We start from the raw sequence: 21889 nt of genomic DNA on the forward strand, positions 1-21889 counted from the left end.
ACACCCCACGATGCTCAACGCTCAAAAAATAAGCCAACTTGAGATAAGCTAAGCCTGCGCTTGACCTGGCTAAGAGGGTGGGGTCGAAAGTGTCACATGTGAATGATTCAAGGGAAGACCAAATACGTCAAATCCTCCACATTATACACACAAAAACAAGTACGTCTATAACATTTTTCTATCTTATCTACTTATCTGTATCCATATCTATCTATCTATCTACCTATCTACCTACCTACCTACCTACCTACCTACCTCTCTCTCACCTGCCTGCCTGCCTATCATCTATCTATCTATCTATCTATCATCTATCTACATAGCTACCTACCTACCTATCTCTATCGCCTGCCTGCCTGCCTATCTATCTATCCATCCATCTATCTGTCTATCTATCTATCTATATCTATCATCTACCTACCTACCTACCTATCTTTGTCTGTCTGTCTATCTATCTATCTATCTATCTATCTATCTATCTATCTATCTATCTATCTATCTATCTATCTCTATCACCTGCGTGCCTGCCTATCTGTCTCTTACCTACCTACTTTCCTACCTATCCATCTTTCTCTCTATCCATCCATCCATCATTTATTTATCTCTGTCTGCTTATCCATCCATCATCTCTCTCTCTCTCTCTCTCCATCTATCATCTATCTAATCTCATCTATCAACCTATCATCTCTCTATCATTTCTCTATCCATCTATCTCTCATCTATCTCTCATCTATCTATCTATCTATCCATCTATCATCTATCTATCTATCTATCTATCTATCTATCTATCTATCTATCTATCTATCTCTATCACCTGTTATTGCCTGCCTATCATGTCTCTTACCTACCTACTTTCCTACCTATCCATCTTTCTCTCTATCCATCCATCCATCATTTATTTATCTGTCTGTCTGCTTATCCATCCATCATCTCTCTCTCTCTCTCCATCTATCATCTATCTCATCTATCAACCTATCATCTCTCTATCATTTCTCTATCCATCTATCTCTCATCTATCTATCTATCTATCTATCTATCTATCTATATATATATATCAATCAAATCTCTCATCTCTAATCTCTCATCTACCTATTATCTATCTAATCTCTCCTCTATCAATCTCTCATCTCTCTATCATCTATCTATCTATCTATCTATCTATCTATCTATCTATCTATCTATCTCATCTCTCATCTCTATCTCATCTCTCATCTATCTCTCATCTCTATCTATCTAATCTCTCATCTATCAATCTATCATATCTCTATCATCTCTCCATCTATCTCTCATCTATCTGTCTGTCTGTCTCTCTGTCTATCTATCTACCTACCTACCTATCTAATCTCTCATCTCTATCTAATCTCTCATCTGTCTATCATCTCTATCTAATCTCTCATTTATCTATCTATCTAATCTCTCGTCTATCAATCTATCATCTCTCTATCATCATCTATCTATCTATCATCTATCTATCTATCTATCTATCTATCTATCTATCTATCTACTTAACTCATCTTCATCTCTATCTCATCTCTCATCTATCTCCTCATCTCTATTCATCTAAATCTCTCCATTCATCAATCTATCATATCTCTATCATCTTCCATCTATCTCTCTCATTCATCTGTATCTATCTATCTATCTATCATCTCATCTATCTATCTGTCTACCTCTCTATCTATTCTATCTCTCTATCTACTATCTAATCTTCATCTCTATCTAATCTATCTATCTATCTATCATCTCCATCTATCTCTCATCTATCTATCTATCTAATCTCTCATCTAGTCTATCAATCTATCATCTCTATCATCTATCTATCTATCTATCTATCTATCTATCTATATCTGTCTATCTATCTATCTATCTATCTCATCATCTATCTATCTATCTATCATCTATCTATCTATCTATCTATCTATCTATCTATCTATCTATCTATCTATCTATCTATCTAAAACATGTTGACAATACAATATACAGATATTCCTCCACTTAAAACCATTCTTTTAGTGTCCCTGAACCCGCTGGGCTGGCTGAGGAATTCTGGGAGTTGAAGTCCACCCACCTTCAAGCCACCAAGGTTGAGAAATCCTGGGACAGATGCTATAATTTGATATCTAAGGAAGCTGACCATCTAACTTCCCAATGCTAGGACATTATTATTATTATTCTAACGTGTCGCAGACAACCGAAAGTGTCACAAAGCCGCAACTGAGTAAGGAGAAGGGGGCACGCCCCGTTTTCCTTTGCCGTCTCTCTGGAAATCTGGGAGTCCCCTACCCTCCAGATTAACGCTCGCAGGGTGGAAGGAAACCTTGTAAAAACGGAGGCCTCCTTCACACATGCATTATTCAGCAGCCAGGCCTGCCCAAAGCCAACATTTGTGTGTGTGTGTGTGTGTGTGTGTGTGCATGTGTGTTTGTGTGTGTCAAGACGCATTTGTGCATTAAAGCCCAGATCAATAATGGTTCAATTAATTGATGCCAAGACAAATTAGACAAAGGAGAAGGATTAATAATTTAAGTGTGTACATGGCAAAGTGTTTGAGAAGAGTTAGGGTGGGAGGGAAGAGGATTGTATTTGTGTGTGTTCTGCAGGAAAACAAGATGAAAAACGAAGAAAAGGGAGTTGTGTGTTGTCTTTATCTCTCCTCCCGCCCCCACGCTCAAGCCCCTGAGTTCCTGGGAATTTTGCAGTCTTCTCAGATGTGTGTTTATCGTTTCCTTTCTGGGCTTCGCCTCAGCGTCCTTTGCACACGTCGGATTATTTCCCTTGTAAACCGATCCTGGCTCGTTCCCTCCGAAGGAACCGGTTACCAATGCCCAAATCTCTCTAGCCATGTCCCAGAAACTTAAAAGTCCGTACAGATTCTCCGTCATCCAGGCCACAGTTGTCCCAAAGGTGCTTTTTCAAAAGGCAATTGGAGTTTTATACTTTATACTCCTTGCAGACACAGCTGGTCATTTGCAACCTTTTCGAGGGTCGTTGAGGCCACTTGGAGGTTTGTCTGTGTCCTCGGGGTCACCTGAGTGGTGCAAATGGGTGTGGAGCTTTCTTGGAACTGCTGAAAGGACTGTGTTATAGAAGGCTTCACACCCATTGCACCACTCGGGTGACCCTGAGGACAGAGAACAAACCTCCAAGTGGCCTCAACGGCTCTCTAAAAAGATTGCAAATGACCAGCTGCCTGCAAGGAGTATAAATCCTTCCCTTCCCCACCATCCGGTCAGAGCTGAAGAAGCTTCTGGGATGAGAAGCGAAATGTCTTCGAAAGAAAAAGCAAGAAAGTCCAGTTGCCTCCTGAAGAACAACAACCACCTCTGGGGCCCAGAAATTTGCCTTTCCGGCAAACGTGGTTTCTTCCTCTTGCTCGGAAAGGTTGAAAAGGACTATTGCGTTTCTCCAGCAGGCTGTTTTCCTGAAAATGCCGTTTCCGGTTTTTTTTTTCTATCTTGCACTCAGGAAGGATGTAGAGTTTCTGTAGCATTTGGCCAGCTCTTGGTTCTCAAACTCTTAGAAAGTTTCTCCTTATTTCCAGGTTGAATCTCTCCTTGTTCAGTTTCCATCCGTTATTCTCTTGTCTGGCCTTCAGGTGCTTTGGAGAATAGATCGACCCCCTTCCTCCTCTCTGGGGCAGCCCTCAAATACTGGAAGGCTGCTCTCCTGTCTCCCTGGTCCTTCTCTTCCCTAGACTAGCCAGGCCCAGTTCCTGCAAAGGTTCATCGTATGTTTTAGCGTCCAGTCCCTTCATCATCCTGGTTGCTCTTCTCTGCACTTTTTCCAGAGTCTCAACCTCTTTTTTATAGTGTGGTGACCAAAACTGGATGCAGGACTCTAGGTGTGGCCTTACTAAGGCTTTATAGAGTGGTATTAGTACCTCCCTTGATCTCGATTGTGTCCCTCTGTTCATGCAATTTAGGATTGCATTGGCTTTTTTGGCTGCTACTGCACAACATCAGCTCATATTCAGCTGGTTGCTCACTAAGACTCCGAGATCCCCCTCCCAGTTCCTGCTATTGAACCTGGTTTCACCCAGTCTATTATATGTGTCCTTTGGGTTTTTCTTGCCTAAGTGTAGGACTTTGTGTAGGACGTTTCATTACCCTAACTAGGTAACATCATCAGGGCTAGTAAGGAGCGCTCTTTACTTACAGCAAACCCCATTCCTTGCTGGCACTGATGATATTACCTAGTTTGGGTAATGAAATGTTTACAAGAAAACAACCAAGCTCAGAGAGCACCAAGGACTTCTCATTTCAATCCTGAGCTACAAATACTCTCTTTTATTGGTACCCACATCCCCGCTTCCTCCTCCTTCCTTTCTCTTCTCCCCTTCCTTCTAATTCTTTCTAATTCTTCTTCCTTCCTTCCTTCTTCTTCTCCTCCTCCTAATTCTTCTTCCTTCCTTCCTCTTCCTTCCTCCTCCTCCTCTTGTTCTCTTCCTCTTCCTTCCAATTCTTCTTCCTTCCTCTCTTCCTCCTTCCTCCTCCTCCTAATTCTTCTTCCTTCCTTCCTCTTCCCCTCTTCCTCCTCCTCCCTCCTCTTCTTCTCCTCCAATTCTTCTTCTTCCTCCTCCTTCCTTCCTCCTCCTCCTGTTCTCTTCCTTCCTCCTCCCTTCCAATTTTGTTTCTCCCTTACTCTTCCTCCTCCTCTTCTCCCCTAATTCTTTTTCCTTCCTTCCTCCTCCTCCTCCCCTCCTCTTTCTTCCTTCCTTCTTCTCTCTTCCTCCTAATTCTTTCTTCCTTCCTCTTCCTCCTTCCTCCTCCTCTTGTTCTCTTCCTCTTCTTCCTCTAATTCTTCCTTCCATTCTTCCTTCCACTTCTCCCCTCCTTCCTCTTCTCCTCCTCCTAATTCTTCTTCCTTCCTTCCTCTTCCTTCCTTCCTCTTCTCCCTTCCTTCCTTCCTCTCCTCCTAATTCTTCTTCCTTCCTTCCTCTTCCTCCTTCCTTCCTCCTCCTCCTCTTGTTCTCTTCCTCTTCCTCCTCTAATTCTTTCTTCCTTCCTTCCTTCCTTCCTCTTCTCCTCCTCCTAATTCTTCTTCCTTCCTTCCTCTTCCTCCTCCCCCTCTTCCTTCCTATTCTTATCATTGTCATTATTTTAATGTAAAGCCTTTCTTTCGTTTCCTTCTGCCGTGAAAACAAACTTCAAAAAAGAAAGGGTGCCCTCTCTTTTTTTTAAAGCATGTTTTCCCCTCCCTTACTCAGTCAGCGATAACTTGATCGCTGTGGTTGGAAAATATTATTCTAAACAGAGCAAATAGTTGTTCAGCTCCGCTGCCTTGAAGACGGGCTGCGTGGGGTTTGCAAAGCTGACCTGACATTTCCAAGGTGGCTTTTGGGGTGGCAAAGGTTTAAATCCCCATGGGTGGGTTTAACGCGAGCTAGGAGAGCCCTCGCTTCCTTTGTACCCCATTTGCAATAAAGACCCTGCCCTCAATTTGGATCAAAGCGGGAAAGCAACTAAATGAAATTCAGAGAGAGAGAAAGAGCTTTTAAATCTTTCTTTTCAAGCCGGGTTTGGGTTTGGCTGCTTTCACTTTTGTGGAAATTGTGAGGGACGGTTCCCATGGAAATTTGGGGTGCACAGGAAGCACCCTGGGGCCCTCGAATAGGGCCGACGAGCTTCCTTGAAAAAGCAAAGAAGTCTCTTTTCTCCCTACAAAATGAAAAGGTTTGTCATTCAGGAGTTGGTTTTTTTTCTCTAAGGAAAGTCTACCCCACACCCTAAGCTGGCTGGCTTGAGTGCCGTTTAACTAAATGTGAAAACGCCGGTAGCAGCTGGGCAATTACACCCTTTTCTTAAGTTTTTTTTTCCTTTCTTTCCTCACTCTTTCTTCCTCACTCCACCCGTCCTCCAGCAGTAGCCATTTCCAGGCGCCATTGGCAAATGGCCTTTCGAATTTCTGTCTCTCTCTCGAGTTGTTTTTCTCTCTAATGGTGTTTTGCTGGCATGGGTCCATCCATAGATGAAGCAAGCGAAAAACAAGGGCTGCACTAAGACTTTGTGGAAATACGCAATATTATTTCTTAATATTTCAATTTATATTAAGGTATTTTGTGGTGTGTTAACAACCTTGATTTTTTTTATTTTTTTTGCATCTATGTGCATCCAGAGAGTAGATCAATGTTCCTATACCTGGACAACTAAGCTGTAATGACCAACTCCCAAAATTACCTAGCCAGCATTCCTTAAAAGGGGAGGATTCCCAGAATCCCCCAGCCAGGATGCTTTAAGAGGGATGGGCTTCCACTCCCAGAATCCCCAGCCAGGATGCTTTAAGAGGGCTGGACTTCTACTCCCAGAATCCCCCAGCCAGCATGATTTAAGATGGGTGACTTCCACTCCCAGAATCCCCAGCCAGCCTGCTTTAAGAGGGGAGGGCTTCCACTCCCAGAATCCCCCAGCCAGGATGCTTTAAGTTGTTAACTTAGTCACAGGATTGTTAAGTGAATCTGGTTTACTTTGTTTGCTGCGACGGTCATACGAGTCAGTGGCCAAGCATCTGAATTTTTATGACCTGACCCTGGGAGATGCTGCAACGGTCATAAGTGTGAACAACAGTCCTAAGCGAACATTTTTCAGTGCTGCTATAACTTCGGTCACGAAATGCACTGTTGCAAGTCACTAAACGAATAGTGTTTAAGACGAGGATGGCTTGTATTAGCCACCTCAATATCATTTTAGACTTATGTGCTGCTTATCACTTCACAGGGACGTTGTGAGGAGGAGTCGTTTAGGCCGACTTGCAGCTCTTGAAGATAGGATGGGATAGCAACTTTTCCACAATATTCAGCATTCCTGTTTAGAATAGAATAGAATAGAATAGAATAGAATTAGAATTAGAATAGAATAAGAAATAGAATTAGAATAGAATAAGAATTAGAATAGAATTAGAATTAGAAATAATAGAAATAGAGAAATAGAAACAGAATTAGAATAGAATTAGAATTAGAATAAGAAATAGAATTAGAATAGAATAAGAATTAGAATAGAATTAGAAATAGAAATAATAGAAATAGAGAAATAGAAATAGAATTAGAATAGAAATAGAAATAGAAATAATACAAATAGAGAAATAGAAATAGAATTAGAATAGAATTAGAATAGAATAAGAAATAGAAATAGAATAGAATAGAAATAGAAAAGAATAGAATAGAATCAAATCATACTAGGAAACAGTCAATATAAATCATTAGGAAAGAAGTGACGTTACAGTCATACAGTCACAAGAGGGAGGGGATGGGTGATAAGGAGTGATTAACAGTAATAGTAGTGCAGACTTAGTCAATAGTTGGACAATGTTGAGGGAATTATTTATTTAGCAGAGTGATGGCTTTCGGGGGAAAAAACTGTCCTTGTGTCTAGTTGTTCTGGTGTGCAGGGCTCTATTGCGTCGTTTTGAAGGTAGGAGTTGAAACCGTTTATGTCCGGGATGTGTGAGGGGGTCTGTAGCTATTTTCACAGGCCTCTTTTTGACTCGTGCAAGATACAGGTCCATCACATTTATGGAATTTGGGGAATTTGGGGAGGGAAAGCCGCCTTCCAGTCAAGACCCAACGTCCAGCTGTGAGCCTTCCTTTGTCCTGCTGTTTTCTCCTATCACCTCATTGTTCTTGTCCGGCCTCCAAGCTCGTCCTGCTGGGGTTGACCGCCTCTTTCGTTGTCCACCCCCCCGCGAGAAAAAAAAAAAGAGTACAATTGTGGACTTATACCCCTCCCCGCCACCAATGGAGCCAAATATTGATGCCGCTCAGTGAGAAATTGGTTAAGTGAGTTTGGCCCGTTTTACAACCTATCTCACCAGAGTTGTTAAGTGAATCTCCTGCAAGTTCCTCACTTAACACCCTGGTCGTTAAGTGGAACCGGCTTCCCCCTTTGATTTCGCTTGTCGGAAGGTCGCAAAAGGGGATCACGTGACCCCCAGGGACCCCGCGACTGTTCGTAAGTATGGAGATGCTGCAAACTGTTATAAGGGTGGAAAAACAGTCATGAATCACTTTTTCCAGTTGCCGTTGTAACTTTGAGCAGTCGCTAAACGAATTGTTGCGAGGGAGAGGTCCACCACCCAGTCTCCAAAGCACCAGAAGGCAGGACAAGGAGCAACGGATGGAAACTGATCAAGGAGAGAAGCAACCTAGAACTAAGGAGACATTTCCAGACAGTGAGGACAATTAACCGGTGGAACTGCTTGCCACCAGAAGTTTCTGGGTTCTCCATCACTGGAGGCTTTTAAGAAGAGACTGGACAGCCATTGGTCTGAAATGGTATAGGTTCTCCTGCTTGAGCCAGCGGGTTGGACTAGATGACCTCCAAGGTCCCTTCCAGCTCTTCCTACCCTATCCTATCCTATCCTATATTGTATTCTATTCTATGCTATTCTATTCTAATCTTCTATCTATTCTATAATTATTCTATTTCTATTCTATTCTACTATTCTCCTTCCTTCCTTCCTTCCTTCCTTCCCACTTTCTCCCCTTCCTTCCTTCCTTCCTTCCTTCCTTCCTTCCTTCCCACTTTCTCATCTTCCTTCCTTCCTTCCTTCCTTCCCACTTTCTTTCCTTCCTTCCTTCCTTCCTTCCCACTTTCTCCCCTTCCTTCCTTCCTTCCTTCCTTCCTTCCTTCCTTCCCACTTTCTCCTCTTCCTTCCTTCCTTCCTTCCCACTTTCTCCCCTTCCTTCCTTCCTTCCTTCCTTCCTTCCTTCCTTCCTTCCTTCCTTCCTTCCTTCCCACTTTCTCCCCTTCCTTCCTTCTTTCCTTCCCACTTTCTCCCTTCCTTCCTTCCTTCCTTCCCACTTTCTCATCTTCCTTCCTTCCTTCCTTCCTTCCTTCCTTCCTTCCTTCCTTCCCACTTTCTCCTCTTCCTTCCTTCCTTCCCACTTTCTCATCTATCTTCCTTCCTTCCTTCCTTCCTTCCTTCCTTCCTTCCTTCCTTCCTTCCTTCCTTCCTTCCTTCCTTCCTCCCCTCCTCCCTATTCTATTCTGATTATTATTCTATTCTATTATTATACTATTCTTATTATTCTATTCTATCGTTATACTATTCTATTTCTGTTCTATTTCTATACTATTCGTATTCCTATTCTACTCTACTCTACTATGTTCTACTCCTCCTTCCTTCCTTTTTTATTTTATTCCGTTCCGTTCCATTCCATTCCATCCCATTTAAATCCTATCCTATTCTTATTCTTCTAACCTTCTGACAAGCAAAGCCAACGGGAAGCCAGATTCATTTTAACCGCCGGGTTACCAACTTAACCACAACAGCGATTCACTATTAACTGGGGTGAGAAAAACCATAAAACGGGGGCCCAAAAGCCCTTAACAAACCTCTCCCTTAACAAGAGAAATTCGGGGCTCCCTTGTGCTCTTCATTCGAGGACCCCCCTCTACCCAACCATCCTTCCCCGAGGGACGAAAGGTGATCTTATCCCGCCCATTTGTGTGACCCCATTTTTCTCGTCCCGCTTTCTTCTCGCAGATACAAGAGCCTGGTGACAGGGAAGCGAGCCCGCGGACTCATCGCTGTCCTCTGGCTCCTCTCGTTCATCATCGGCCTGACGCCGCTGATGGGTTGGAACAAGATGGGCGCCGTTCAGAACTGCACCAACGAGACGCGGAGGCCCAGCGGGGACCGCCGGGTGACCTGCCTCTTCGAGAATGTGGTGCCCATGAGCTACATGGTGTACTTCAACTTCTTCGGCTGCGTCCTCCTGCCCCTCTTCATCATGCTCTGCATCTACATCAAGATCTTCGCCGTGGCCTGCAAGCAGCTGCGGCAGATCGAACTGGTGGGCAACTGCCGGATGACGCTGCAGAAGGAGGTCAGCGCCGCCAAGTCGCTGGCCATCATTGTGGGCCTGTTTGCCCTCTGTTGGCTGCCGCTGCACATCCTTAACTGCCTGATTCTCTTCTACCCCACCTTCGCCAAGAGCAAGCGGGAGTGGATGATGTATCTAACCATCATCCTCTCCCACACCAACTCGGTGGTCAACCCAATCATTTACGCTTACCGTATCCAGGACTTCCGGTATACGTTCCGGAAGATCCTGTCGCGTTACGTCCTCTGCAGGAACGAGGATTTTCCCAACTACCCCAAAGGGTGCAACAGCGGCGGTAGCAGCCGTCACTTGGCGGGGAATAACCTGAACACATCGCCGACCTACGTTTGAGGTCACCTGGACGGTCAAAAGGTCTTTTTTCTGTCCGGAACAGCACACACACATCGCGCTGTTCAGTGGGAAACAAGCGGCCAGGAGGTTCATATTCAAGGTAGTCCGCGACTTACGACCGTCCATTTCGACTAAGTCATTGACGGTGGGAACGGAGGAGGAGGGGGTCACCCCACGTTGATGGGTTTTTTTCCTCAAAGCAGTCATTTAGTAAGGGCTGGCTTGGCCAAAAACTAGAAGAAGTAAATTTTTGGAGGTGGGCAGAAATGTCGTAATACCTGTCGTGTGGCCAAGAGACGCTGCGAAGGGCCGTAAGCTGATGGACAAGCACCTAAAATCCGTTCACTTGACCATGTTGGGGGGAACTGGCTGTTGCGACTTCAGAACTGGGTGTTCGGTAACCCTTGGAGAGGTTTGTGGTAATTTGGAACGGTGACTGGTCGTAAGTCAAGGACTACCCCTGCGACTTCCTGCGATATGCGGGAGTGTTGGAACAAGAATGGCTCAGTTTTTGTTTTGCACGCAGTAGCGTTCCTCGACCTCAGCAACGGGACGCCGTGTGGACTTCAACTCCCAACATTCCCTAGGCAGCAAGCTTTAAGATGGGTGGACTTTAATACGTGGCTGACTGGTGGATTCTGGGAGTTGGAGTCCATCCATCTTAAAGCATGGCTGACTGGGGGATTCTGGGAATTGAAGTCCACCCCATTTTAAAGCATGGTGGGTTTGGAATTCTGGGAGTGGGAGTCCACCAATCTCAAAGTATGCCAGCTGAGGAATTCTGGGAGTTGAAAATCCACCCATCTTAAAGCATGGCTGACTGGGGGATTCTGGGAATTGAAGTCCACCCCATTTTAAAGCATGCTGGGTTTGGAATTCTGGGAGTGGAAGTCCACACCGTTTCATGGCGCTGAGTTTGGGAAATACTGGCGTACAATTAAAGGGCTTCTGCTGCCTGAGCCCTTTCAACGATGGTGAGATTTAATTTACCGTTTAATTATTTTTAATCTTTGCCTCCATTAGAAGGGCAGGTTTTCAAAACCGTGCTGCCCTTTGTGTTTTTGTCTGCCTGTGTAGGTGGGAGGGTGTCATCTGTGAAATGGCTTTGTGGTCCTGCCACGCTCCAAAAATAAAACCACAGGAGCAAGGGAACTGAAACTTTTAATACATGTGATAATTTGGTGTTTTGTACGAGGCTGTTAACTTTACCCGCTCAAGTCTTTTTTTTTAAAGATTAATTTAAGTTTGTCATCAGTTATTTGATGCTGCTGGTATTCTCGTATGGGAAATCCTTTTTAAGTAGGCCAGTAAATGGTATAAAACGGATGTGCTTTTTTTAATTAAAATATTGTGAATGCAATGGAGAGAGTTTTAAAGGGGGATCTTTTTTTGTCTTACTCTGAACTAAATTATTGGTTTAAATTGGCAAAGGGGAAGCTAGATTTAAACAATTGCCATTCTTTTCTTTCTTTCTTTCCTTCTCTCCCTCCCTTTTCTCCTTTCCCCCTCTTCCCTTTCTCCTCCATTCCTTCTTTCTCTCCCTCCCTTTTTTCCTTCCTTCCCATGCAATAGCACGTAGACTTATATGGCGCTTCACAATGCTTTACAGCCCTGTCTAAGCAGTTCATCCTTCTTTCATTCCTTTCTTTCCATTCCTTCCCTTTTTTCTTCCTTCCTCCTTTTTCTCCTTCCTTCCTTCCTTCCTTCCTTCCTTCCCAAGCAATAGCACTTAGACTTATATAGCACTTCACAATGCTTTACAGCCCTAAGCGGTTCCTCCTTTCTTTTTCTTTCCTTTTCTCTTTTTCTTTCTTTCTTTCCTTCGTTCCTATCCCTCCCTTTTCTTTCCTCCCTCCCTCCCTCCTTTTTCTCCTTCTTTTCTTCCCAAGCAATAGCACTTAGACTTATATGGCGCTTCACAATGCTTTATAGCCCTCTCTAAGTGGTTCCATCTTTCTTTCTTTCTTTCTTTCTTTCTTTCTTTCTTTCTTTCTTTCTTTCTTTCTTTCTTTCTTTCTTTCTTTCTTTCTCACTCTCACTCTCTTTCTTTCTTTCTTTCTCTCACTCTCCCCGCCCCCTCTTTTTCTTCCTTTTCTTTTCTTTCTTTTTTAATAAAACACTTGCCAAAGTCAAACTTGGCCTCCCAATTTACTGGCGTCGTTTTCATCCTTGCGGAAAAAATACTTTAAAGATATTTGCTGCAATCCACTTTTCAGGGTTAATCGTTTCCGAATGTGACGTGTGTGTGTGTGTGTATGCAGTCCAGAGCTACATAAAATTGTCCCCCAGGGGGAACCCACAACGACAGTCATCGGTCATTTCTGAGCAGAAAACAGGAGCAGGACACAACGGGGTAGAAGGAAAAGACGCACACCCAGCTCAAAACGCTTCCAGTCACCCGTGGTTACAGCTCACATTTCCTCGTCCTTTTTCTCAACTTCCTTCCGTCCTCATTTCTCCTCGGGGAGGAGCAGGGCCGTCAGATGCTGGTTGGAGATGCTTTGCTCCTGGCAAGCGCCGGTCGCTCGGCTCAGATAGATGGCGAGGATGTGCTTACACTACCAAAAACACACGACAACAACAACAACAACAGAGAGCAAACCCCATTAGAGGCCGAGTGTGGGAAAGTTTGGTGCAGGAGAAAAATCCCAGGAAAATAATAATAATAATAATTAGGAGAAGAGCAGCCCATCTTGCAACCAACCAGTTTTACGGGAGCAAAATTTTTATGTCGAATAAAATTCGAATAATTTAAACTGAGTTTCAATTAAAAAAAATACTTGTTTAAAGAAAACCTGCTTAACAGAATAAGAGAGGTGGAGGTCTAACACACACACACACACACAGCTCAAGCAAAAACCTCTATAGCCAGGGGTGGGGATTCATCCGACTGGTTTAGACTGGTTCGGGCGAACCAGTTGTTAAATTTAACATCTGGTTGGCCAAACGGATAATTGAACTGAACAGCTGGCCCTGCCCACCCCACCCCGGAGTCTCCATATGGCCCATTTTGGATGCAGGTAACTACAGGGTCTGCGCGGAGGCTCTGGGAGAGGGAAAAACGAACCGGAAGTCTGGAAACGGGCCTATTTCCGGCTTCCGGAGGACCTCCGGAGTCCGGGGGAGGCTGTTTTCGCCCTCCCAGAGGCCTGAGGGAAGCCTCCGGATTCTGGGGAAGGTGAAAAACAGCCCCCCCCCCCCCGGAAGTTCCAGTAGGCCACACCCACCATGGCCAGGCCTATCCACCAACCGGGGAGAGAACTGGTTGCTGGGGTTTTTGAATCCCACCTATACCATTTATAACAGAATAGAATAAAAATTATTTAACAGAATAAAAAAACTATTTAAATAACATTATTTAGATAAATGTGGCTCGGGAATTCTGGGAGTTGAAGTCTAAATGTCATCAAAGGGCCATCATTGGCCATCCTGTGGCAGGAATTCTGGGAGTTGAAGTCCAAATGTCATCAAAGGGCCATCGTTGCCCGTCCTGTCTCAGGAATTCTGGGAGTTGAAGTCTAAATGTCACCGAAGGGCCATCGTTCCCCATCCTGTCTCAGGAATTCTGGGAGTTGAAGTCTAAATGTCATCGAAGGGCCATCGTTGCCCATCCTGCCTCAGGCATTCTGGGAGTTGAAGTCTAAATGTCATCAAAGGGCCAATGTTCCCCATCCTGTCTCAGGAATTCTGGGAGTTGAAGTCTAAATGTCATCGAAGGGCCACCGTTGCCCGTCCTGTCTCAGGAATTCTGGGAGTTGAAGTCTAAATGTCATCAAAGGGCCATCGTTGCCCGTCCTGCCTCAGGCATTCTGGGAGTTGAAGTCTAAATGTCATCGAAGGGCCATCGTTGCCCATCCTGTCTCAGGAATTCTGGGAGTTGAAGTCTAAATGTCATCGAAGGGCCATCGTTGCCCATCCTGTCTCAGGCATTCTGGGAGTTGAAGTCTAAATGTCATCAAAGGGCCATCGTTGCCCATCCTGTCTCAGGAATTCTGGGAGTTGAAGTCTAAATGTCATCAAAGGGCCATTGTTCCCCATCCTGTCTCAGGAATTCTGGGAGTTGAAGTCTAAATGTCATCGAAGGGCCACCGTTGCCCATCCTGTCTCAGGAATTCTGGGAGTTGAAGTCTAAATGTCATCGAAGGGCCACCGTTGCCCATCCTGTCTCAGGAATTCTGGGAGTTGAAGTCTAAATGTCATCAAAGGGCCACCGTTGCCCATCCTGTCTCAGGAATTCTGGGAGTTGAAGTCTAAACGTCATCAAAGGGCCATCGTTGCCCATCCTGTCTCAGGAATTCTGGGAGTTGAAGTCTAAACGTCATCAAAGGGCCATTGTTGCCCATCCTGTCTCAGGAATTCTGGGAGTTGAAGTCCAAATGTCATCAAAGAGCTATCCTTCCCTACCTCTGTCCTAAACTAACCATAGCTGTCCTCCCACGGCTACGGAGGCCTTGTCCACCCCGCTCATTTTCCCTCGGGGAGGTGGGGAGAGGCTGGGCGGGAGCGTGGGAATCTCCGGGCTACATCCTGACCCCTTGGAGAGAACCTGCCCCATAGTTTCCCACTGGTTCCTGTGCACAGGATGAGCTCCAGACTTCCATTGTCTTTGGAGGAAATTTCGCTGGGGTTTCGATTGTCTACGGTGAACACAACTCTCTTCTGTTTCTTAGAGGACTCCTGTAAGTAAAATCACATTTCTTATCCAGGTAGTCCTTGACTTAACAACCATAATTTGAGCCTCAAATTTCCATTGTTGAACAAGGCGGTCGTTAAGTGAGTTGTGCTCCATTCCATGACCTTTTTTTTTTGTCACAGTCGATATCACCAAATGAGTGGTTTTAAGTCAAGGATTACTTGTATTAGCAAGAGCGCTTACCGTGTTTCCCCGAAAATAAGACCTTGTCATATATATATTTTTTGCCACCAAAAAAGGCACCAGGTCTTATTTTAGGAGGACATCATCCACTGACTAACCTCATTTGTGTGTGTCGCCTCTGGCTTCCTTTTCGCTGTCAGAGGCCTTCAGGAACTTCTGCGGCCGGCAAAGCTTTCCTGAAGGCCTCTGCAGCCGATAGGATCGATCCTGAGCTTGGTTCTCAGCTCCAGAGGCCTTCAGGAAAGCCTTGCCAGCCTTGTCGGCTGCAGAAGAAATGGGCCGGCGAGGCAGGTGTTGGGGTGTGTGTGAGGCCTGGCTACACCTGTCCAAAGGTAAGTAGTAGGTCAGCTCCACCGCCCCATTTCCCCCCCCCTCAGCTTAATTTTTATCCTCCATTCTGGAGTGGGCAGGATCTTAATTAGGGCTTATTTTTGGGGGGGTCCCTTCCAACTCAGTTATTCTGCTATCGTTCGTTCCTTCCTTCCTTCCTACCTACCTACCTGCCTACCTTCCTTCCTCCTTCGTTCCTTCCTTCCTTCCTTCCTTCCTTCCTATCTGCCTACCTTCCTTCCTCCTTCGTTCCTTCCTTCCTTTTTTCCTTCCTTCCTACCTTCCTTCCTTCCTACCTACCTACCTGCCTACCTACCTTCCTCCTTCGTTCTTTCATTCCTCCCTTCCTTCCTTTCCTATCTACCTACCATCCTTCTTTCCTACCTACCTATCTTCCTTCCTTCCTTCTTTCCTACCTACCTACTTTCCTTCTTTCCTTCCTCCTTCCTTTCCTTCTTTCCTACCTACCTTCCTTCCTTCCTTCCTTCCTTCCTTCCCACTGGAGATTTTATAGAAGAGACTGGACAGCCACCTATCCGAACTTGTATAGGGTCTCCTGTTTGAGCAGGGGGTTCGACTAGATGACCTCCAAGGTCCCTTCCAACATCTGTTCCCTTCTCTTCCTTTCTCCCCTCCTCTCCTCCTCTTCTCATTAATCCCTTACTATTCCACCCCATCCTCTTCTTCAAAGCCCCTGAAGGCAGGACAAGAAGCAACGGATGGAAACTAAACAAGGAGAGAAGCAACCTGGAATTAAGGGAGAAACTTCCTAATTGTGAGGACAATTCACCAGTGGAACAGCTTGCCACTAGAAGTTGTGGGTGATCCAACCCTGGAGGTTTTTGAGAAGAGACTGGACAGCCGTTTGTCTCAGCCATAGGGTCTCCTGCTTGAGCAGGGGGCTGGACTAGATGACCTCCAAGGTCCCTTCCAGCTCTGGTCTGAATTGAAAAAGCCCCCCCCGCAGGTGAGCAGACCCCCGCTTTCCCCCACCCTGCCCTACCCGCGTCACCTTCTTTCAACACAACTGTTTCCTCCCTTGCACAAACTTCAGGGAAAGACGCACAATGGGGAGAGTGCGTCACCGGACAAACATTCTAGCGTGTGTTACACACACACACGCACACACACACACACATCTAACAAGCCGGCTTCCTCCAAGACGCTCTTCTCCCCCCTGCCCCCCGCCCACATGGGGCTCGGCCCCTCCCTGCCCCTCCCTTTCCTGCCCACTCACCACGAGGTTGTCCCCTTTCCGCAACACGGAGAAAGCGAAAGCTGGACAGCTGCAGAAATGGCAGGAGGCGTAGCAAGTGTAGACTTTGCCCGAGCTGCCCACCACCTGCGGGAGAAGGGACGATTTATTTATTTATTTATTTGTTTGTTTTAAAAAAAAAAAGGGAACATTAAAAATTATTATTTTTAAAAAATTAAATCGGTTCAATCCCCCAGGGTTTTTTTTTTGCAAAATGGAAAATACGCCTCTCGGCACGGTGACCGGATTCGTGTTACAAACTACACCACAGGTCGCCTATCGTTGCTTTACCTAGATTCCCCTAGACCTGGTGGCATCCGAAGGTGTCGTACTACAACTCCCATCATCCTCCGGAGAGCAGGTGGCAAGGGATGCTGCCCTAGGGCAATGGTGGCCTCCAAAGGAGTTAGACTACAACCCCCATCATCCCCAGGAGAGCAGGTGGGGGGGGGAGACGCTGCCCTAGGACAATGGTGGCCTCCAAAGGAGTTAGACTACAACCCCCATCGTCCCCAGGAGAGCAGTGGGAAGATGCTTCCCCTAAGATGGATCGGTGGCCTCCAAGGGAGGTAGACTACAACCCCCATTATCCCCAGGAGGGCAGGTGGGGGGAGACGCTGCCCTAGGGCAATGGTGGCCTCCAAAGGAGTTAGACTACAACCCCCATCATCCCCAGGAGAGCAGTGGAAGATGCTTCCCCTAAGATGGATCGGTGGCCTCCAAGGGAGGTAGACTACAACCCCATTATCCCCAGGAGGGCAGGTGGGGGGAGACGCTGCCCTAGGACAATGGTGGCCTCCAAAGGAGTTAGACTACAACCCCCATCATCCCCAGGAGAGCAGGTGGGCAGAAGACACTGATTTTGGATGATGGGTGCCCTCCAAAGACTACAAAGCCCATTGTCCCTAGGAAAGCAGGTGGGGGAAAGGTGCTGCCCAACGACGAATCGGGTAGCCTCCAGAGACGCTAGACTACAACTCCCATCATCCCCAGGATAGCAGTTGGGGGGGGGGAGAGATGCTGCTCTAGTATGATAGGTGACCTCCAAAGGTGTTAGATTCCAACTCCCATCATCCCCAGGAGAGCAGGTGGAAGAGGTGCAGCCCTAAGGGGGACCCACAGCCTCCAAAGGTGTTAGGACTACAACTCCCATCATCCTCGGGACAGCAGTTGGGGAGGGAGACCCTGCCCTAAAATGATCAGCGGCCCCCAAGGGTGACAGACTACAACTCCCATCATCCCCCAGGTCAGAGAGGGAGAGACATAACCCTATGGTGGATTGGCGGCCTCCCAAGGGTGGCGGACTACAACTCCCATCATCCCTAGGAGCCCAGGCAAGAGAGAGCCGCAACCCGAGGATGGATTAGAGGCCTCCCAAGGTGTTCAACTACAACTCCCAGTAGCCTAGGGCTACCCTACCGCTTGTGACAGATAATCAGAGTTGGAAGGGACCTTATAGGTCATCTAGCCCATCCTTCCCTCATCCACCCAAGCGGAAAACCCGACATCATTTCTGAAAGATGGCAGCCCATTTGGAAAAATCAAGAACCTTGAAACTGAACAACTTGAAAAATCAAGAACTTTCTAATTAAACCGGGATCCCTCCAGAGTGCGACAAGCCAGAACGGACAAGCCGACATTCTGTTCTTAAATCAACCGGATGCAACGATCCAATCGGGGCTGTTCACGGAGGCGATCTTTGAAGAAATATATGGTATTTAGCGGGAAATGCAATTTGGATTAGTCCCTTTTTGGCGGGGTGGGATTTAAAAGGCTGATGATTTACGCTAATCCGGCTGGCCGCTGCGAAAGGAAGAAGGGAGGGGAAGGAGAGGCGCGTAATTATGAGCTGAGGGCTGGACAGATGAAAGGAGGTTCGCGGTGGAGAAAAATTAACCAGGATGGGGGCAGGACCAGCTCACAGGCCCCATCAGCCACGAAGCTAGCTCGACGCGTGGGCGCACCGGAGGTATTTTTCACGCGAGCAACCACAAGTTGGAAACAACAGCCAGCTTAAAGTAGTGCTTAAAGCGCTAGGCTAGAAACCAGGTGACAGGGAATTCTAGTTCCAACTTAGCCATTGAAAGCTAGCCGGGGTGACTGTGGGTCAATCAGCAGGAAACACTGAGTTCTAGTCTAACCATAGGCATGAAAACCAGCTCGTGAGTTTGGGCCAATCACCAGGTGAGAGGGAGTTGTAGTCCCACTTCAACCATGAAAGACAGCTGGGGGACTTTGGGCCAATCACCAGGTGACAGGGAGTTCTAGTCCCACCTTAGACAAGAAAGTCAGGTGGGTGAGTTTGGCCAATCACCAGGCAACAGGGAGTTCTAGTCCCATCTTAGCCATGAAAGCCAGATGGGTGACTTTGGGCCAATCACAAGGTGACAGGAAGTTCTAGTCCCTCCTTAGCCCCAAAAGCCAGCTGGGTGACTGTGGGTCAATCACCAGGAGACGGTGAGTTCTAGTCCCGCCTTAGCCATGAAAGCCAGCTGGGTGATTTTGGGCCAATCACCAGGAGACGGTGAGTTCTAGTCCCGCCTTAGCCATGAAAGCCGGCTGGGTGACTTTGGACCAATCACCAGGAGACGGTGAGTTCTAGTCCCGCCTTAGCCATGAAAGCCAGATGGGTGACTTTGGGCCAATCACCAGGAGACGGAGAGTTCTAGTCCCGCCTTAGCCGTGAAAGCCGGCTGGGGGACTTTGGACCAATCACCAGGAGACGGTGAGTTCTAGTCCCGCCTTAGCCATGAAAGCCAGATGGGTGACTTTGGGCCAATCACCAGGAGACGGTGAGTTCTAGTCCCGCCTTAGCCATGAAAGCCAGATGGGTGACTTTGGGCCAATCACCAGGAGACGGTGAGTTCTAGTCCCGCCTTAGCCATGAAAGCCAGCTGGGTGACTTTGGGCCAATCACCAGGAGACGGTGAGTTCTAGTCCCACCTTAGCCATGAAAGCCGGCTGGGGGACTTTGGACCAATCACCAGGAGACGGTGAGTTCTAGTCCCGCCTTAGCCATGAAAGCCAGATGGGTGACTTTGGGCCAATCACCAGGAGACGGAGAGTTCTAGTCCCGCCTTAGCCATGAAAGACAGCTGGGTGACTTTGGGCCAATCACCAGGAGACGGTGAGTTCTAGTCCCGCCTTAGCCATGAAAGCCGGCTGGGTGACTTTGGACCAATCACCAGGAGACGGTGAGTTCTAGTCCCGCCTTAGCCATGAAAGCCAGATGGGTGACTTTGGGCCAATCACCAGGAGACGGTGAGTTCTAGTCCCGCCTTAGCCGTGAAAGCCAGATGGGTGACTTTGGGCCAATCACCAGGAGACGGTGAGTTCTAGTCCCGCCTTAGCCATGAAAGCCAGATGGGTGACTTTGGGCCAATCACCAGGAGACGGTGAGTTCTAGTCCGCCTTAGCCATGAAAGCCGGCTGGGTGACTTTGGACCAATCACCAGGAGACGGTGAGTTCTAGTCCCGCCTTAGCCATGAAAGCCAGATGGGTGACTTTGGGCCAATCACCAGGAGACGGAGAGTTCTAGTCCCGCCTTAGCCGTGAAAGCCGGCTGGGGGACTTTGGACCAATCACCAGGAGACGGTGAGTTCTAGTCCCGCCTTAGCCATGAAAGCCAGATGGGTGACTTTGGGCCAATCACCAGGAGACGGTGAGTTCTAGTCCCGCCTTAGCCATGAAAGCCAGATGGGTGACTTTGGGCCAATCACCAGGAGACGGTGAGTTCTAGTCCCGCCTTAGCCATGAAAGCCAGATGGGTGACTTTGGGCCAATCACCAGGAGACGGTGAGTTCTAGTCCCGCCTTAGCCATGAAAGCCGGCTGGGTGACTTTGGACCAATCACCAGGAGACGGTGAGTTCTAGTCCCGCCTTAGCCATGAAAGCCAGATGGGTGACTTTGGGCCAATCACCAGGAGACGGTGAGTTCTAGTCCCGCCTTAGCCATGAAAGCCGGCTGGGTGACTTTGGACCAATCACCAGGAGACGGTGAGTTCTAGTCCCGCCTTAGCCATGAAAGCCAGATGGGTGACTTTGGGCCAATCACCAGGAGATGGAGAGTTCTAGTCCCGCCTTAGCCGTGAAAGCCGGCTGGGGGACTTTGGACCAATCACCAGGAGACGGTGAGTTCTAGTCCCGCCTTAGCCATGAAAGCCAGATGGGAGACTTTGGCCTAGTCCCTCTCCCTCAGCCTAACCCACCTCACAGTGTTGTTGTGGGAAAAATAGTTGGAGGAAGCTGTGTTAGATCTGTCCCTCGCCTTTGAATTATTTGAACAAAAAAGCAAAGGGGTGATACGAATGAATCAACAAAAGAAACAAACCAACAAATGAAACCCTGCGAAGGGGCAGGGATCCGGGGGTGGAGGGGGGGATGCCAGGGTGCCAGGGTGGATAGTGGGGCAGGACCCAAGACGTCCAAAATAGTAGAGCCATGGAAAACGGAATCCAATCTCTGCGGCCAAAGAGGCTTCGTGTTTGCAAAGGAATTCCCAATAACAAAGATAATACAAACAATGTTGTCAGTTTCTTGGAAGCTAGAATTACCTGGGGGAAAAAAGGCTGAGATTGTGTAAATCTAGTCTCTTATCTCTGGAGTAGCGTTTCTCAACTTTGGGGAATTTATGACGGGTGGACTTCAAGTCGGAGAATTGCCCAACGTAAATGCTATAAGAGGGGAGGGCTTCCACTCCCAGAATCCCCCAGCCGGGATGCTTTAAGAGGGGTGGGCTTCAGTTCCCAGAACTCCCCAATCAGAATGCTTTAAGAGGGGAGGACTTCCACCTCCAGAACCCCCCAGCCAGCAGGTTTTAAGAGGGGGGGACTTCCACTCCCAGAATCCCCCAGCCAGCAGGTTTTAAGAGGGGAGGACTTCCGCCCCAGAATCCCCAGCCAGGATGCTTTAAGAGGGGTGGGCTTCCACTCCCAGAATCCCTCAGCCAGCAGGTTTTAAGAGGGGTGGACTTCCACTCCCAGAATCCCCCAGCCAGCAGGTTTTAAGAGGGGTGGACTTCCACTCCCAGAATCCCCCAGCCAGCCTGCTTTAAGAGGAGAGGACTTCCACTCCCAGAATCCCCAGCCAGCCTGCTTTAAGAGGGTGGGCTTCAGTTCCCAGAACTCCCCAATCAGAATGCTTTAAGAGGGGAGGACTTCCACTCCCAGAATCCCCCAGCCAGCAGGTTTTAAGAGGGGTGGACTTCCACTCCCAGAATCCCCAGCCAGGATGCTTTAAGAGGGAGGACTTCCACTCCCA

The 21889-nt window shown here is 47.3% G+C and overlaps 2 protein-coding genes across 5 annotated transcripts in view; one reads left to right on the forward strand and one right to left on the reverse strand.

The window, feature by feature from the left end:
- The window catches only part of ADORA2B (adenosine A2b receptor), a 31359-nt gene extending 20140 nt beyond the window's left edge, over positions 1-11219 (forward strand). The window contains exon 2 of the mRNA XM_087924627.1: positions 9478-11219. Within this exon, the coding sequence (XP_087780753.1) occupies positions 9478-10168 (691 nt within the window). The 3' untranslated portion in view covers positions 10169-11219. The remainder of the gene's footprint in view (positions 1-9477) is intronic.
- The window catches only part of ZSWIM7 (zinc finger SWIM-type containing 7), a 38064-nt gene continuing 22537 nt past the window's right edge, over positions 6363-21889 (reverse strand). For 2 of the 4 annotated variants that reach the window (XM_087924671.1, XM_087924675.1), the window contains exons 5-6: positions 16612-16716; positions 12303-12726 (exon numbers count right to left, since the gene is read on the reverse strand). In XM_087924671.1, the coding sequence (XP_087780797.1) occupies positions 12619-12726; positions 16612-16716 (213 nt within the window). In that variant the 3' untranslated portion in view covers positions 12303-12618. Of the gene's footprint in view, positions 6798-12302; positions 12727-16611; positions 16717-21889 lie in introns of those variants that run through there. The other 2 variants (XM_087924685.1, XM_087924678.1) reach the window with 2 other exon arrangements.

The sequence above is a fragment of the Pseudonaja textilis genome, chromosome 1, assembly GCF_049901715.1.
Source record: "Pseudonaja textilis isolate UNSWEBS1 chromosome 1, rPseTex1.2, whole genome shotgun sequence".
Classification (NCBI taxonomy): Eukaryota; Metazoa; Chordata; class Lepidosauria; order Squamata; family Elapidae; genus Pseudonaja; species Pseudonaja textilis.